At 43.3% G+C, this 19,556-nt stretch overlaps 1 protein-coding gene across 2 annotated transcripts in view; it reads right to left on the reverse strand.

Moving 5' to 3' along the window:
- Nucleotides 1-19,556, reverse strand: part of CWF19L2 (CWF19 like cell cycle control factor 2) — a 128,320-nt gene that overhangs the window by 75,831 nt on the left and 32,933 nt on the right. For both annotated transcript variants that reach the window (XM_075851586.1, XM_075851585.1), the window contains exons 7-8: nucleotides 14,158-14,273; nucleotides 11,926-12,638 (exon numbers count right to left, since the gene is read on the reverse strand). In XM_075851586.1, coding sequence (XP_075707701.1) covers nucleotides 11,926-12,638; nucleotides 14,158-14,273 — 829 coding nt within the window. The remainder of the gene's footprint in view (nucleotides 1-11,925; nucleotides 12,639-14,157; nucleotides 14,274-19,556) is intronic.

The raw sequence follows: 19,556 nt of genomic DNA on the forward strand, positions 1-19,556 counted from the left end.
TGTCACATATTTTCCTACGAAATAGACCCCCAAAGGGGTGTGACTTATGCAAATATGCCCGAAAGTGGTTTTGGGGGTGTTTGACATATTGGGAGGCAAGGCTTAAAAATTTGGATTTAAAAGTAGGAAGTTATGCAATAAGCCCCAGTCCAACATCCTGTCAAGTTAGTCAGTCCCTCCCTCCCGAATCTACGCATCTTCCAAGGCACCCTCTGCTTGCATCAATCTCTGCCACGGTGTGCTCGCTCTTCCCGGCAGGATCGGTCCTAGGATTCCTTCTGCAAGGAGAGATGGAGTATAATGCTGTCCGTGACATCGCTCGGCTCTATGCATTCGGGCACCCGGCTGCTGAATAAAAGTGAAGGGAGCAAATCCTGGACGATGTGGTTGACTTTTTATTACAAATTAAACAGAAAAGACGACAAATCCTTTAAAGCAACTCTGAGCACAATACTGGTGTAAAAATAATACGCTAAACATCCAACTCCATCCAACAATTTGATGGTGAATAAAATTGGTGCGGAGGGGGGCGACACCCAAAAATTTGTCAAGCCAAGGACCTCAAATTCTTTTCATTTTGCAACACCTCTCTACCCGAGTTTCTTGGAACTCACGGTTTAGTCGAAAAACATCCAAACCTCATAACCTCTACCGGCCTAGAGGAACCTCCACCGGCCTAGAGGAACCTCCAGGCCAAAACCCTCATTTATCTATTTGACCATCAGTGACCTAGATCACGAAGTGCAGTGTGCAGCGCTATTCTTGTCAAAATACCTGAACCCCAACAGACCCTATTAAAGATAATTAGTTCCTTTGGGATTCGCCAGTAATAGAATGAAAATGGATCTGGCATAACGGTCATGACTATGTTAAAAAAACAGAAGCCATAGTGCTAGTGTGAACAAAGCTTAACACAGATAATTAAAAATAAAACACTGAACCTCAGTTAGGGCCTGTATATAGCCCAGAGCTGCATTCATAGTTCTGCTGGTTGCTATTGGAAACATTCAACAAGATTGGATTGTAGACAGCCCCACCAGCTCAGCTGAGCACTCTATATGGCATGGTGTAAGCACAGTGAAACCTCTTTGAGATGACCATCCAAAATTGCATTGAAAAATGGTCTTCTAGAGGGGTGGTCCTTTCAGAAAAGAAGGTCAGTATGCACAGTATTTGATGGAACTGAAATCTGTCACGGGAAATCTGGTCTAAATAAAAATGTGGTCTTCTCAAAGAGGTGTCACTGTTCTACACTTCCTAGAATTCCAATCATCAGAGGAAAATGTGTGCAGACAACGAACAAGAAAAGAATGCCGGAAGATTTCAGCTGTGAAGCCTGCAGAATTCTGGCTGCTGGTTTGTACTAGAATACAGTCTTTACCTCTGGATCAGTTCAAGATAAACAATGTAATGAATTTATGAAGTTACTAAACTTTTTGTGTGGATTAATATAGGGCCTGATGAAACCAGGTCGCCCGGCAGCTAGAAAAACGGTCCCGGCAACAGTTTTTTTTTGTACTTCATGCATGTTGTGGCGAGGAAGCTGCTGTGACTACTGAAGGGGTAGCTGTAACTACTGGGGATGTTATTCGGGGATTTCTGTAACAACTGGGAAAGTGGAGGATAAATAGGGGAACACAATTTTTTCTACTTGAGTGTCACTTCTTATCCCATTATCCTGGAGTTTTCAAATATTGCAGGAGGTCATGGGAGGGTATAAAATAATAAACTAACCGGTACTCACCCATTGAAACACGCTCCACTCTAATCCCGACACCCAATTAGTCTCTGATTAGGTCCTGGAAGATCATACAGCCGTCACGCGCTGTTCATCGCAGGATCTTCCAAACCGGAGCAGCGGAAAACGGGGTGTTAGCGTAGGAGCCTTTGTAAGGGCGAGTATCTGTTCGCTTATTATTTTATACCCTCCCCTGTCCTCCTGCAAAATTTTAAAGCTCTCAGATAACGCCTTTAAGGGAAGCTCTATTCTTACTACTTTGGAGCCTATGAGGGGCGGGACATCAAGTTTTGTGTAAAGCCCACACAGTCCCGCCGGCAGAGTTTTTGCTGGCTCCCAACTCTGTCAGCATGCTCCAACAGAAGTTCAGATTTATTCCAGGCCTGAATTAATTCTATATGTAAAGTAAACCATAAAATAATTTTCAAAAGTCAACATAAGCTGCGGGTTTCCAAATGAGGGGCTGAAGGTTTTTCCATTAATGGGTACAGATAACCGGCGTAATTCCTTTTGCCTGTAGGGTTTTCTGCACGCACTCAAAGCCCTCTTCTCCCCATGTGTATTTCCAGACAATGTACATAAAACATTCAAAAACAACTCATTGATTCTACCAGAAGTTCATTACTGGGACGGAGAGAAGACAAGTTCCCATTACACGGCGTCTCTCCGCCACTAATATCAGAGGAGCGGTCTAGCTGTGTTTGCCGCGCACACATGGAGAAGAAAAGATAAAAACCTAATAGATCTGGTCTGCCGAGCTGCTGGAAACTAGAAAGCAGAGAAGCCGTACGGTTTGATAGGGAGAGAAAAAAACTATTTCTTCGCTGTTGGTTTCTGAGATTTGGGCTTGCAAAACCAGTGAAAGCAGCGGGTGGTTATCAATTAGGAAAGCTTTCAGCTTCAATTCGCTTTTATGCTGTTTTCTTAACCTATTCAGAACATGGCCAGTCTTCAAAAAGAACTTCCTGACCTCTGCGGCATACTAGAAAGCGCGGATTAATAAAAGCACTTTGTAACCAAATTATTCTAAACAACGGTAGGAAAAAAGTTACTAAACAAAAATAAAGTGAGATAAGAAAGAAATAAAACGAGTCATGTTAAAAGGGTTTTCTGATACAAAAATCATAATTTTTTCATTTGAGATTCCGGTTAGGGATGGTGTAAGAACACTGCCCAGCTTTTTACCTACTGCACACACGCTGCGCTCGATTTGCACGTTTACCTCTGATACTTCCTCTTGTCGGCCGTTTCCTGTAAGTCTCACTGCCTAAATTTGGTGCAGGCGCTATGGACAGCAGAGGATTGGGCATGGATGGTGAACACCGTTTGTGTAGCAACCACACATGGTCAGAGACAGCTGAGAAAGAGGATCCGGTCCACCCCTTCCCTTACTGTATAGTGACGTCTGAAATGACGTACCCGTCCAATGAGCCGGCCGGAAAAGGGAAGTAATAGCTCATGTACGGGGCAGACGCATCACGTGACCGGCTTTGGAATAGGGTGTTAGAAACAACAATGCAAACGCAAGTATATTACAAACTGCATTAATTTTAGATGTTCAGTTAAATATGATTGAGTACATTGGTTCCATAAAACCCCTTTAACAGTGGATAGTACAATGCATTAATAATATTAACACGCTATGGGAGGAAACTGAAGTCGAAAAATCTTCTGTCCTTCCACATTATTGGGATGGTCTTCTTCTGCGCATCTCAAATACCTAAAAAATAACTAACTGGGACAGGTAGAGCTTTCCCTATTCTGGAGTCTACCTTAAAGGGGATGTCGGATGAAGATAACCACCTTCATAAAAAGAAGCTGACGTAGCAAACGGCTGATCACTGCAGGTCCGGCTACTCTACCCCCAGGCAACCAGCTGTCATCACTGGGGAAGAATTGGCCAGAGATGTCAGATAAAGTAGTTTTTAAAGGTTTTTTTTTTCCACAAAGAGCTTTCTGAATTTGTACAATGAGACTGCAGGAAGGGAGAGGAAAACTGAAGTCTGCTTGAAGACGAGAATAATGCACGATAAAGATCTATTACAATGTTCTAATTATTTATGTGTAAAACGTTATGATAGGTGCGCTATCAGGCAGCCATTGGATGAAAACTTCTCATAGGACCAGAGATCTCCGTCCTCTTAATGGGACGGATCCTCGCCCATTAGACATTTATGACATCGTCTACAGATATTAAAGGATGATAGACATCGACTGTATCAGTCAGAGGGAACATTGCTTAGTCTATAACCAACAAATTGGTTTTGAATATACAGTTAATGTTAAAAAGTAGAATCTGCTCTTGCTACTCCCTTGTCACCTCCCTTTCCCTACATAGCAATATGGGGTTACAAAGGTAGTACAGGAAAAAAAGGCATATGTCCATCAAGTTCAACCAAGCAATGGGGGGGGCGGAGAAAAAGATCTGGATAAGACTAGGGCTGGGCGATCAAATGAATTAGATTAATTCGCCCTCAAGGGCTCTCACGATTCTGTTTAACAGAATCGTTTCCTTAGTGCCGCCGTGCTGCAGGAGAAAGCTCCGCCCCGCCGCCTTGTCACTGCCTGGTCCGCCACGTCCTGTCTCTGCTTCCCCATGGAACTGCTGTTCTGTACTCAACAACATGATACAGTACGAAGGAGCAGTTACGTGGGGAAGCAGACTCCTAGTATATAGCCACACCGCCCAGCTGTAGATCGCACCACCCTTGCATATCAGACCACCCCTCCCTTGTAGATCGCAACAACCCTTCTCACTTTTAGATCGCAACCCCCCCTTCCTTGTAGATCGTAACCCCCCCTTCCTTGTAGATCGTAACCCCCCCCTTCCTTGTAGATCGTAACCCCCCCCCCTTCCTTGTAGATCGCAACCCCCCTCCTTGTAAATCGCAACCCCCCCTCCTTGTAAATCGCAACCCCCCCCTCCTTGTAAATCGCAACCCCCCCTTCCTTGTAAATCGCAACCCCCCCCCTTCCTTGTAAATCGCACCCCCCCCTTCCTTGTAAATCGCAACCCCCCCCCTTCCTTGTAAATCGCAAATCGCAACCCCCCCTTCCTTGTAAATCGCAACCCCCCCCCCTCCTTGTAAATCGCAACCCCCCCTTCCTTGTAAATCGCAACCCCCCCTTCCTTGTAAATCGCAACCCCCCCCCCTCCTTGTAAATCGCAACCCCCCCCTTCCTTGTAAATTGCAACCCCCCCCTTGTAGATCGCAACCCCCCCCCTTCCTTGTAGATCGCAACCCCCCGTTCCTTGTAGATCGCAACCCCCCCTTCCTTGTAGATCGCAACCCCCTTCCTTGTAGATCGCAGCCCCCCCTTCCTTGTAGATCGCAACCCCCCCTTCCTTGTAGATCGTAACCCCCCCCTTCCTTGTAGATCGTAACCCCCCCCCTTCCTTGTAGATCGTAACCCCCCCACACCCCTTCCTTGTAGATCACGGCGCTGTAGCACCCACTAAAAGCTTAATCCCCGGCCAAAGCTCTATAGGCACTTTGGCACTATACTGGGGGCAGAAGCGTAACTACCGTGCTAGCAGACGTAGCGGCTTGAGGAGGCCCGTGCCGCCAGCCGACATGCCCCCCCCCATATGCCCGGTGGCACCGCAAGCAGCTGTTATAGCTGCTACAGCGGTAGCGCCGCTACTACAGGGCCCGCGCTGCTGAGCCCTCTCTTGGCCGTAGGCATCACTAGCACCGTAGGGGGCCCCGGTGTTAGCGACAGCTAAATACATGCATTAGCGCTGAATGGCGGGGCATGCTCCGTGACCGACCATTCAGCGCCTTACAATGACGCTGATTGGCGGGGCAAAATGACTTGTCCCGCCAATCAGCGCCTTTCAACGACGCGATGATGTCATCATGCCGCTTCCGTGCTTGAAAGGTGCTGATTGACGGGGCAAGTCATTCTGCCCCGCCAATCAGCATCATTGAACGACGCCCCGTTCAGCTCCAGCAGACCTGCACAGAAGAGAGCAGATCTGCATTGCCATCGGACTGCGCGGGAATGGGATCATGTGAGTATGTAACGTTTTTTTCTAATAAAACGGTGACTGGCATTATCTATAGTGGGGGCTCTATCTACAGGGGGGTCTATATGTGGGCCACTATATACAGGGGGAGCTATATGTGAGACACTATACAGGGGTGGGCTGTATGCAGAACACTATCTATAGGGGAGATATTTTTTTAGGGCACTTTCTATAGGTGTGGGCTATATGTGGGACACTATATACAGAGGTGGGTTACCTGTGGGGCACTAGCTACAGGATGGCTATATGTAGGGCACTGTCTACAGGGGTGGGCTATATGTGGGACACTATATACAGGGGGAGCTATATGTGAGATTATCTACAGAGGTGGGCTATACGTGGAACACTATCTATATAGGGGAAGCTATATGTAGGGCAGCACGGTGGCTCAGTGGTTAGCACTATTGCCTTGCATCTCTGGAGTTCATATGTGGGCACTATCTACAGAGGGCTGTATGTGGGACACTATCTACAGGGGCTTCTATGTAGGGCACTATCAACATAGGCTCTATGGGGGTCACTATCTGCAGGAGCCTATGGGGGTACTATCTACAGGGGGCACGGTGTGTGTGTGTGTGTGTGGGACACAGTGTATGGTACTATTATAATCAGGGACACAGTCTATGGTGCTATTATAGTTAGAGGTGCAGTGTATGGCGCTTTATTGTATTTAGAGGAATTGAGAATTTTAACTTCGTTTATAGGTGCGGAAAGGTTTTAAAAGTGAGAAGCTGAAGACATCTGAGCGCAAAAAACTGCAGAAATGGGTCGTGGCCGGAAGAAATCCATCATAGAGGTCTGGACCGGAGGGAGAAGAAAAGAACTAGAATCTGAGACGTCACCGGTGAGTCACTTAATGTAAATGTTTATTCTGCCTCTAATCAGTAATGTAGTCACTGTGTGATCTGCAGCGAGATGATGGGTGGTATGATTTTTTTTGTGAAACAGCATCTCCCAGCATATCCTTACTATTGTCCGGGCCATGCTGGGAGCTGTAGTTTTACGCCGTACAAACCTATACGGCAGGGCTTGCACTAAATTGAGATATATTTGTTCTGGTGCTGTATATACGTATGAGATTGGTTTTGGTGCTGTATATATATGTACTGAGCTTGGTTCTAGTGTTGTTTTTATGTACTGAGGTTGGTTCTGGTGCTGTATATATGTCAGAGCTTGGTTGTAGTGCTGTATATATGTACTGTGCTTTGTTCTGGTGCTATATAGATGTCAATGCTTGGTTTTAGTGCTGTATTTATGTGCTGAGCTTGGTTGTGGTGCTGTGTAGATAGATAGATGATAGATAGATAGATAGATAGAAGCTTGGTTGTGGTACTGTATATATGTCAGAGCTTGGTTGTGGTACTGTGTAAATATATATATATATATATATATATATATATATATATATATAGGAGCTTGGTTGTGGTACTGTATATATGTCAGAGCTTGGTTCTAGTGCTGTATTTATGTACTGACCTTGGTTGTGGTACTATATATATGTCAGAGCTTGGTACTAGTGCTGTATCTATGTACTGAGCTTGGTTCTGGTGCTGTATATATGTCAGAGCTTGGTTCTGGATCTGTAATTATATAGGATATAGTTATAATAAAATTGCAGGGCAGATGGAATTGTTCTCAATTCATTGTATATTTAATGGGAATCTGTCTGGTAGTTTTAACCCCTTGAACCACAACCATGCGGTAATACATGACCTGACAATATTTCCAAACATTCCCCTGTATGTTTTTTTCAGATGCAGCAAAATCTTTACAATCCACTTTTAAAACAGCGCACACTATATGCTAATTACTCATTAGAGGGTCATGGGTCGGTGCCGCTATCCTGAAGAGTCACATAGTCCTGCCTCTAAACCCACCTTTCCATGCTTGAGTGACATCTCCCTGGCTGATACAACTTTCTCGGATGCACCATTGCCTTGTGGCCCTATACACAAGAGGGGGGGGGGGGCTGTGTGGCACTATACACAAGGGGGAGCTGTGTGGCGCAATCTACAGGGGTCTGTGTGCGGCACTATCTACTAAGGGGGGTTGTGCTGCACTATTTACTAAGGGGGGGCTGCATGGCACTATATACGAGGGAGGGGGGCTGTGTAGCACTATATACAGCGGGAGCTGTATAACGCTATATACAGTGGGGGCTTTATGGCAATATCTCCAAGGGGGAGGTGGGTGCACCATCTACAAATGGGGTGTGACACGGTCTATAGGCGATGCTATATAGCACTGTCTACAGGGGGCTGTATGGCACATTCTACAGGGGGCACTATTTATAAGGGGGGCTGCTTGTGGCACCTGGTGGGGGCCCCGGCCAAGAGTTTGCTATGGGGCCCAGTCTTACCTAGTTACGCCCCTGTTTGGGGGATGGCACTGTGTGCACTAGCACGGACAATACATGTGGGCACTATCTGCATGGGCACTGTCACTAAATGTGGGTACTGTGGCACTATCTACAGGGACGTTGCGGCCTCTTTTTTTTTTAACGGGCATGAAAAACTGACAGATGGACTGGAAACTAATGAGAATTTGGAGAACTCTGATGCAAAATCGGCATGAAAAAAACTGACAATTGATCAGTTTTTAATGGCCATCTTTTTTCACTGTCATGTGGCTGTAGCCTAAATGACTATGATGCCAGGAGTCCCGTCCACACGTACCATGGTCGGGCTGGGAAATCCGGCAGACACAAGGATCTTTTCTTACAGTTGTGTGAATCAGGCCCTAATGTAATTTATTTAAAACCCCATCGGGAGGCCGGTACTGCACAGGGTCCTGCTCACACTTCAGACACTATAATGTAACCTGTCCCGAAAGTGCCCGCTCGCCGCTATCTGCCTGGCCCTGCTGCAATTCACACTGCTCTCGCCTGCAATGTCGGAGAAGGGGGTGACGGGTAGAGGTTGGATGTTAGTGCATGCAGTATATAAATGATTATAGATTGTTAACCTGTTCCCTGCAGGGAACACAGACGTTATAATTAGATAGACATGATTTCCAATTGTATTTATGATTAAAAAAAAAAGTATTTGCAGAGGTTAAAAGTTGAAGTTCTGTACAATAATTCTAGCAATATATCTTAAAGTTATTTATGTAAAGAAAATGTATTACATTTTCTCTATATAATAATTGTTATATTAAAATAGTATTATAGTTAAAAGGGAAGGTGTCGTGAAAAAAATTATTTTATATAAATTTGCTTTTACTGTTATTAAAATACATTTTATTTATAGGTGTTTTTGTGTTGTACTTTTTACTTTTTTCTGTCTTTTACTTCTCTATGGGGGCTGCCGTTTTTTTTTCCATCTCGGTTAATCATCGATTAACGACACATACAGAGATGGAATACGGCACATACATCCCCATAGTGAATGTGAACGGGAGCTGTTACATTCACTATAGTGTATGCCGTCTGTGTGGGAACGGCGCATGCGCAGCTCCCACACAGTCCAAAAGGAAGGTCTTCGGCAAAGCGACATCCGGCGCCATTTTCATGTGGACCGGAAGCCGCGGCCGGACAGTAAGATGACTACTTCTGGTCGCGGCTTCCGGACATATGTTCCAGGCAGCGAAGACGCGAGGAGTAGGATCGGAGGCAGCAGCGGCGGCAGGAGCAGGTAAGTTATGCTTGTGTTTGTGGTGTGTGTATTATGTTCGTGTTATACGGTCTGATTACCACTGTATCTAATCCTCCTACATTTTCTGAGCGAATGCACAGTGTAGGAGGATTAGAAGATTCAACCACCTCCTTCTCCTGGCACTAGCCAGGATAAGGGAGGGGGGATTGTGTGAGCACACTAGAGAGTGTGTCTCTACACCAAATTTGCAGCACAAAGCAATGAGGTTGCTTTACCAAATTGAAATGCTGCAATTTTGGGAATTGCTCCCTCTAGTGACCAGCACATGGAAATGTTATAAATTAGAATCAAATTTATAATATTTCCTGACTTGTGAAAAAATTTAAACAATGTTTAATCACTTAAATACTAACTGTTTAACGGAAAAATAAACAGGAAAAAAAAAGAAAAATCGAGATTCAGATCAAAAATCGTACCAAGTGCTGAAAAAAAAAAATCTAGATTTTATTTTTGGGCAAAATCGCCCAGCCCTAGATAAAACTATAGAACTTTGTTTTACCCCTATTGCTCGAGAGGAATGTTAGAAAATGAAAAAGACATAGCCATGAGGCATTAACTAATCTGCCCTAAAAAGGAAAAATGTCGCTCCTTATTCCAAATGGCGATCAAACTGGATCAACAAGGGAGTGTCCCTTATCTTTTTGAGGGGATTTTAGGTAGACTATACAGTACCGCGCAACAGTTGTTTTTTTTTTCTTATCAATTAACAAAATGCAAAGTGAATGAACAGAAAAAAAACTAAATAAAATCAAAAAAATTTGGTGTGACCACCCTTTGCCTTCGAAACCGCATCAATTCTTCTAGGTACACTTGCACACAGTTTACAAAGGAACTCGGCAGGGAGGTTGCCCCAAACATCTTGGAGGACTAACCACAGATCTTCTGTGGTTGTAGGCTTCCTCAAATCCTTCTGTCTCTTCATGTAATCCCAGACAGACTCGATGATGTTGAGATCAGGACTCTGTGGGGGCCATATAATCACTTCCAGGGCTCCTTGCTCTTTACGCTGAAGATGGTTCTTAATGACATTTGCTGCATGTTTGGGGTCGTTGTCCTGCTGCAGAATAAATTTGGAGGCAAATCAGACGCCTCCCTGATGGTATTGCATGATAGATAAGTATCTGCCTGTATTTCTCAGCATTGAGGACACCATTAATCCTGACCAAATCCCCAAATCCATTTGCTGAAATGCAGCCCCAAACCTGCAATGAACCTCCACCATGCTTCACTTACCGGCAGACACTCATTATTGTACCGCTCTCCAGCCCTTCGGCGAACAAACGGCCTTCTGTTATAGCCAAATATTTCACATTTTGATCATCAGTCCAGAGTACTTGCTGCCATTTTTCTACACCCCAGTTTCTTGTTTCCACAACGAAGGTATGGCTTTTTGGCCGAAATTCTTCCATGGAGAGTTCTAGCCAGACTTCTCCAAGCGGTAGATGGGTGTACATGAGTCCCACTGGTTTCTGCCAGTTCTTACCTGACTGCACTGCTGGACATCTTCAGATTTCGAAGGGAAGAAACAAGATATGCCTTTGATCTGCTGCACTAAGCTTCCTTGACCAACCACTGCATCTACGGTCCTCAACAATGCCCGTTTGCTTTTTTTTTTGCTTCATCAAAAGTGCTTGAACAGCACATCTTGAAACCCCATTCTGCTTTGAAGTCTTTGCCTGGGAGAGACCTCTTTGACGCAGTATAGTTAACTACCTTGTGTCTTGTTGCTGTGCTCCATCTTGGCATGGGGGACCTTTGACATGAAACAGTCTTTCACAACTTCACCCTTGTAGCAGAGTTTGGCTGTTCCTCACTCAGTTATACGCCTCCTACAGTCGTTCCTGTTAAATTGAATGACTGTTTCAACCTACATATGAAAATGATGATCATGATCACCTATTTGGTATAATTGGTTAATCATACACCTGACTATAATCCTACAAAATCCATGACTTTGTGCAAGTGTACCTAGAAGAATTCATGCAGTTTTGAAGGAAATGGTGGTCACAACAAATATTGATTTGATTTAGATTTCTCTTCTGTTCATTCACTTTGCATTTTGTTAATGGATTATAAAAAAACATTTCTGTTTTTGAAAGAATTTTTACTGTCCCTCCTTAGTCGTCAAGACTAAATAAATGTAATTATTTAAATGTTAACATAACTAAGATTCTCCATGCCCCTTATTAATTTAGTTACTCTTCTTTGTATTTTTTTCTAACTCCAGGGCATCCTTTCTATGAACTAGTGCACAGATCTGAACGGCATAATCCAGATGAGGCCGCACTAATGCTGTGTAAAGTGGTCATAATTGTGCTAGGTCGTCATCTTATGACCAGAAGTTCACCAATAATAAAGACAGACTATGGTAACCCATGGGGTAAACAGCAGGACTGACCTCTGTCCAGCCACCTCCATTACACAATAAATGAAGCTACAACTACTAATAACACTACTTCCATAGTATAAGAACATACACGGTGAGAAAAATCTAGAGGATTTACCGTGAGGATGATGGTGGACCTTCTTCAGAAGACTGCTGATGCTGCACACTTGATTCTTTGTCCTGCAATTTCTCACCCTCTCTACCGATATCTCGGTCTTCCCTACTGGATCCTTGGTTCTCCTCCCTTGAACGGCTTGATGCCACCCTCTTCCATAATGGTGTACGTTCATCATCTGTAGGTTTTAAAAAGGTACTTTTTGTTGAGATCTGAGACGATGAGTCAGGGTTATTTCTTTGGGGTTTAAATCCACTGGAAGTGGATTCCTCCTTATCATCAGATGATTTTAAGAACTGGTGCTTTAGTCTGGAAGTGAATTCCTCCTTATCTTCAGACGGTTTTAAGAACTGGTGCTTTAGTCTGGAAGAACCACTCTTTACGTCAGTAGCTTCTTCCAAGCGTTTTGCTAGATATTCTCTACGACCTGGTTCTGCTCTGTTCCTCTTGAAGTCTTTTTCTTCTTCATTGGTTTTATCTGAGTTATAGTCCCTACTCTGTCTATAGGAAGACCTATCAGATCTGTGATCGTCTCTGTAACGATCACATTTTCTATCGTAGTCACTAGATCCTTCTGGTTTTTCATATCTTGTTGAGTCTTGGTGATGATACTTTGATTTTCTCCACCTTTCTCTTCTGTCATCCGGTTCTCCCTTGAATTTCTCGGATACTGCGTTTTCTGCAGCTTCCATTTTACTTTGGAAGATTTCCATAGACTGTTAAGAAATAAAGAAAAATAATAAATTATAAATATTCCTAGCTCAGGTGTGCCAATTATTACATTGTAAGATCTTAGGTGCCAGTAAGAACACTTCAGAACCAACATGACTTTTTTAGTAGCGCAGCTAAAAGAACTTCAATTAACAAAGCCCCACAAGGTTAAAGGGGTCTGAGACATGCGGGTTCCAGCTGGTACCAGCACCTATCCCGAGAACAGGGGGTCACTAGACCCCACCCTCACCTGGTGTTGCGGTCGTTGACTGCTGCATGCAGGGAGGGGATTAGTGGCAAGGTGGCTGGGAATATGAAAACAGCGGAGCTCGCGGATTCCATAACTCCCATAGAAGTGAATAGGGAGCTATGGAAACAGCGAGCTATGCTGTTTCCGGTACATGGGAGTTACTTTGGCCTGGTGTAGAAAAAAAAAAAAAAAAGGTAGTTCTTCCACTTTACGGAGCAAGGGGAGGCGTCAAAGAGCAGATGAGAATGCACCTCCCATGGTAATGAGAAGGTAAAATCTGTGCTCTACTGACAGAGCATAATGTGAACGATAACCAAAATTAAAAGATAAATTGATCGGGTTAATATATATATATATATTTTTATTTTTATTTTTTTTTAAACATGACAAGAATTACATTTAGAAATTTTAAATTATGTTAAAGGCGTATTCCAGATCTATGTGACAGGAAGCTGAAGAATGTGCTGAACAGCTGTTAAGCCGTTGTGAGTCCCAATTACACATCACTCATTCAAATCAATGGGAAGTATGTGTAATGTAAGGATGAGCCGGAGAGGGAGAGTTGTCTAGTGGGGGCACCCCTATAGTACATTCTTCACAAACCACATGGGCAAGGGTTATTTACAGCAGGTACCCCTTTTAATCTTAAAGGGGTTTTTCCATCCCTGACATTTCTGGCATATCCACAGGATATGACATAAATGTCGAATAGATGTGGGTCCCACCTCTGGGACCCGCACCTATCTCTAGAACAGGGCCCTCTGACCCCCATCCTACCATTTCCGGCTCCCACTGTTCCCCGACCACTGTCTGGCGAGGAAGTTGGGAGTACGCAAACAGTCAAGCTTGCTGAGATGCAATGTTTCTGTAACTCCCATAGAAGTGAATTAAAGATGTTTCCAGAACTCGGGAGCTACAAAAACAGCTAACTTGGCTGTTTCTGTACTCCCGACCCCCTCGTCAGACAGTTGCCAGGGAGCAGTGGGAGGACGGGAGTCAGGGGCCCCGTCCTAGAGAAAGGTGAAGGTCCCAGAGATGGAACCCGTATTTATTAGACATCCTGTGGATATGCCATGAATGTCCAAGATGGCAAACACCTTTAATTAAACCTGGAATTTTTTATTTAGCGGAAGAATCTATAAGTTTTTCGAAAATACCAGGGCATAAATAAATGGAAAATAAAACAAGAACCTTCGGATTTCTTTTTACTATAAATGATTGGTTGAGAGATTACGAAAGAAAATCTATACGCAAATAAATCCAATGATTCTTACTCCATATCTCTCTGCTACAATGTCCTCCAGACTCCGCTTCTCTCTCTCGGATTGTTCCTTCATTCTCTGCAGGGACTTTCTTAGCCAGCCCAGGCCGCCATCTGCAACCAGGTGAACTGGAGGAAACCACAACATTAAGTAATAATGGGAATCCCACATATTAATGTTTATTGCTAGTCGATTACCTTATATTCTTATCAAAACTAAAAATCATATATACCCCTTTATACAGGTTCCACTGGCTCTCATGAGGGTCTGAGGTTTTAACCAGGCTGCAGATTCATATCAATATATAGAGCCTGGTTCACACAGGGTGGGTTGGTGCATTATTTTTTTGGAACCTGTAGAACATCTGTTAATCGCTCAATGATTCCTGCAGCTGAGACACAATATAGCCCATACACATTGGGGGAATTTGTTCGCCATTTCATACGCAAGTCTTAATAGAAAGAAAAGTCGGAGTAGAATGCAACTTATTTATTAAGAGACAAACGACTTCTTAAATGTGCCGCATCTTTTGGCCGAGCGCCACAATGGTGGTGTAACGACTGAGGCCATGTGCCATCCACTCTCACCCCGTTAGCCATCAAATTAAAAAAACACCTCAGCGCTCCTCTTCACTTATGCGGGTCCCCTCAGCGTTCCCTCATCATTACAGTGCGACTTATAAAAGGTCCTGACGCAAAGCACACATACGCAAACGTTTTAATGTCATCAGTGTTGTGTCACATACAGCACCCTGGCGCTGCCCAGCATCAGTAGGTAGGTTGTATGAGCTGCACCATGCTGAGGGAACCGGCGGGTAGAAGAGGGGTGGTGAAGTGGAATTTAATTTTTTAATTTTTATTTAAAGAGGCTCTGTCACCAGATTTTGCAACCCCTATCTGCTATTGCAGCAGATTGGCGCTGCAATGTAGATTACAGTAACGTTTTTATTTTAAAAAAACGAGCATTTTTGGCCAAGTTATGACCATTTTCGTATTTATGCAAATGAGGCTTGCAAAAGTACAACTGGGCGTGTTGAAAAGTAAAAGTACAACTGGGCGTGTATTATGTGCGTACATCGGGGCGTGTTTACTACTTTTACTAGCTGGGCGTTGTGTATAGAAGTGTCATCCACTTCTCTTCACAACGCCCAGCTTCTGGCAGTGCAGATCTGTGACGTCACTCACAGGTCCTGCATCGTGTCGGTACCAGAGGCTACAGATGATTCTGCAGCAGCATCGGCGTTTGCAGGTAAGTCCATGTAGCTACTTACCTGCAAACGCTGATGCTGCTGCAGAATCAACTGTAGCCTCTGGTGCCGACACGATGCAGGACCTGTGAGTGACGTCACAGATCTGCACTGCCAGAAGCTGGGCGTTCTGAAGAGAAGTGGATGATACTTCTCATCAGAAAGCCCAGCTAGTAAAAGTAGTAAACACGCCCCGATGTACACACATAATACACGCCCAGTTGTACTTTTACTTTTCAACACGCCCAGTTGTACTTTTGCAAGCCTCATTTGCATAAATACGAAAATGGTCATAACTTGGCCAAAAATGCTCGTTTTTTAAAAATAAAAACGTTACTGTAATCTACATTGCAGCGCCTATCTGCTGCAATAGCAGATAGGGGTTGCAAAATCTGGTGACAGAGCCTCTTTAACTGATCAATGGGGGGGTGGCAAGCTACAAGGTCCAGCACGGGCCTCTACCTTGCTACGCTACATTGAGTGAAAGCTAGGAGCTGGCGTAGATTTACACTATCATTTACACCCATTTTCTGGTGTAAATTATAATAGATTTGTCAACCCGCTGTGGCTACGCCCCTTTACATGAAGATGTTGAGCGCGGCCCTCTTGCAACTCTCCCTGCCAGAAAACTGCCATAGAAAACTTGATCAAATTGCCCCAGTACGCTAATGGGACCAAGAGGCCTATGTACTGGTCGATACAACTTCTAGCCAGCAGTTATTTCATATGTATGGCCGGGTTACACAACCAGTGTCTGCAGTTCTGACCCGTTCATTTTAGTGGACTGCTACACCAGACACTGGGGTGCACACAGGGACAGCGCGGTCTTGTTACTGCAGTGAAGGGCTGTGGTGCTTCAGCAAGCATTGGTGCCCCCTCATTCTGTTGATCAGTGGGGGTCCCAGGGGCTAATCCTCCCACGGATCCTTGTCACATCTAACTGCACATCTGCAGGAGAAATCAGAGTGACCGCCTCAAATTTCTGCTGCGGATCCTCTAGAAGATACAGGTCGGATTTTCCATAACATTTCTTAATGATCAATTGTACACAGTCATACGTGATCATTTCACCCAAGAGAAGCAAGCTAGTCACATTTCTACGCTAGAGTATTTGAAAAATGAAGAAAATTGGACCAACGGCGCTGCTTGAGCAAAGGTATTATACGACCATCTCAATGGATAAAAGTAGATAAAAGGACTTTATTGTCAACAAGGCTACGCGTTTCGACACCGAACCGGCATCTTCCTCAGGCCAATACAGACTGTGCGGTTCCTGCCTATTTATACACCAGGGCAAGGAAAAAGACCGCCAGAAAAACAGGTTAAAGGTCACAAGAAAAAAACATTATAGTAACTGTTAAAACATACATACATAATGATTTTGCATATAGGGGGAAAGAAATAGCAATGATACTTCAAAGGTGTTTTACGTATTAAACATGTATATCCCTTAAGTCAGATTCGTTCTGCCGTGTCATTAAGGGATTTTCCACGAACAGAAATGAAAGACCAAAATGTTATATATCATATATACACATGACTGTAAATAATCATAAAGTCACATAGCTAGTTATAAATGTATGTTTGTTTTGAAGTACCACAATATAGCAATAAAATAACAAAAAACTGCTGAGTCAAGCGTCCTTGGTTACCGAATGACAGAAAAAAAACTACGTAAGCCGTGGAGGAACACAAAACTTCGTTGGACCGCATGTTGAACCGCATAGGACCGCGGAGCTTAGCAGTGGAAAGCCAGAACGGGACTAGAATATTAGAGACGGTAAGTGACAAAAGATCGCAATATAGAATCATTTAGACAATGAGAGATTAGCAGTACCCCATATTTTGTATGGATAAAAATGACAAGTTACGCAATATAACATTAAAAGACGAACTTCTATATTTAACCAAAAGAACTGGCCATAATTGCATTAGTAATAGACGGACTGATCACATAAGAAATCTTAGATCTATGTAGATAAAAATTGTGGATAAAAAATATTGTTATAGATATATAAATATATATAAAAATGCACATGTTTAAAGACGGCCATATATATAAAAAAAGAAAAGGAGAGGAACGGCCATATATGTAAAAAGAAAGAGACATAACAAATTACCGTTGATGAATAAAGATACCCTGATTGATATTCTGCTAAAATTGACGGAGGATATACAAATAAAAATGAATCTTTTTTTATTCTAAAGAAGATTCTGTAAGGTCATTTAGACAATTCGGATGTAGGGTTTCTAATTTATAGATCCAGAAGTTCTCACTCTGCTTGAGTCTGATGAATCTATCTGGTATATCTGGGGGTATCTGTTCAATTGGGGTAACCATAATGTCTGAAAATTTACAATTGTGTTTATAAGTGCAGTGACCGGATACACTTTGTTTTAACCCCTTCCCCCTGCTGGCATTCTGGGCCCTAATGTCCAAGCCATTTTTTAGATTTTTCCATTGTCACATTCGAAGAGCTGTAACTTTTTTATTTTTGCGTCGGCATAGCTGTATAAGGTCTTGTTTTTTGCGGGACGACTTGCAGTTTTTATTGGTACCATTTGAGAGTAGATGCGACTTTTTGATCACTTTCTATCACATTTTTTTTAAGTCAGGATTAACAGAAAACAGCAATTTTTCCATTGTTTTTTATTTTATTTTTTACGACGTTCACCGTGCGGGTTAAATAATGTAACAGCTTTATAGTCGGGGTCGTTACGGACGCGGCGATACCAAATATGTGTAACTTTTTTGCTTTATTGTAGTTTTTTTTAATAGTAAAGCATTTTGTAAGGGGAAAAGCTGGGTTTTTCATTTATTTTTTTTTCACTTTTTTTTTTAATTAACTTTATTAAACTTTTTTTACTTTTTTACTAGTCCCACTAGGGGACTTCCCTATCCTCCGATCGCTATTATAATACACTGCAATACTTTTGTATTGCAGTGTATTACTGCCTGTCCGTTTAAAACGGACAGGCATCTGCTAGGTCATGCCTGCGGCATGATCTAGCAGGCATTCGCTGCAGGCAGACCTGGGGGTCTTTATTAGACCCCCGGCTGCCATAGAAGACACAGACACTCGGCGATTTTATCGCCGGGTGTCAGTGAGATGAGAGGGAGCTCCCTCCCTCTCTGCAAAACCATTCAGATGCGGTGCTCGCTATTGTGCACCGCATCTGAAGGGTTAAACGGGTGAGATCGATACTAATATCGATCTCACCCGGCAGAGCAGGGACGCCCCCAGCCCTCAGCTGCTTCTGGCAGCTGAGAGCAGGGAGATTTCACGGCTCCCTGCTCTGTTTACTTTATTCTAATGCAGCGACGTAGTTTGGCGGCGCTCTAGAATAAAGCCCACTAATGACCGCCGTAAAAAGACGTATCGGCGGTCATTAAGGGGTTAAAAATCCCTTATTGACATTGAACCTATGTTTGTTAATACGGTTCCTCAATGTTTGTGTGGTACGGCCCACATACTGAAGGTTACATGTACACTGAAGTAGATAAATGACATAAGAACTATTGTTACAACAGAGGCACCTATTTTGACCGCAACGAAATGAGCCTTTCACATCTGATGGTAGGCTATGGTTTGTCGTTTTAATATTGCGCAATTTGCTGGGGGCTATTATATTTTTAATTGTTTTAGCCCGTCTATATGTGATGTTAGGTTTAACGGGTATCAAGGGTTTTAGGAAAGGGTCATTTGTCAAAATATGCCAATGTTTTCTGAGAATGGTGGTTATAATATTGCTTCCTTTATTGAATGAGGTTATAAAGTTGGTTTTAACCACTTCATGATATGATTTATTCTTAGTACCTGTAGGCTTCAATTGGATACATTCATTTTGTGTCAGACTCCTGGCTTTTGACTCTGCACCCCTAATAAGGCTTCTTGGAAAGCCTTTTTCCAAAAATCTCTGGTTTAAAATCCCACACTCTTGATCAAAAAACAATTCATTGGAACAATTTTTCCTAATTCTTCGGTATTGTGCGATGGGGACGCGTTTTGCCCCTTCATACGCAAATTTATATATGGGGGCCTTTGAGGAAGCCCTCATACTGAGTGAGCATGTTTTTAGAGACAAAATCTTGCTGTTTTATTGACGACCTGTTTTTTATATGGAAAGGCGACTCTGCTACTGCCAGTGATTTTATAGAACTTTT

This window comes from Rhinoderma darwinii, chromosome 2, assembly GCF_050947455.1.
Source record: "Rhinoderma darwinii isolate aRhiDar2 chromosome 2, aRhiDar2.hap1, whole genome shotgun sequence".
Lineage (NCBI taxonomy): Eukaryota > Metazoa > Chordata > Amphibia > Anura > Rhinodermatidae > Rhinoderma > Rhinoderma darwinii.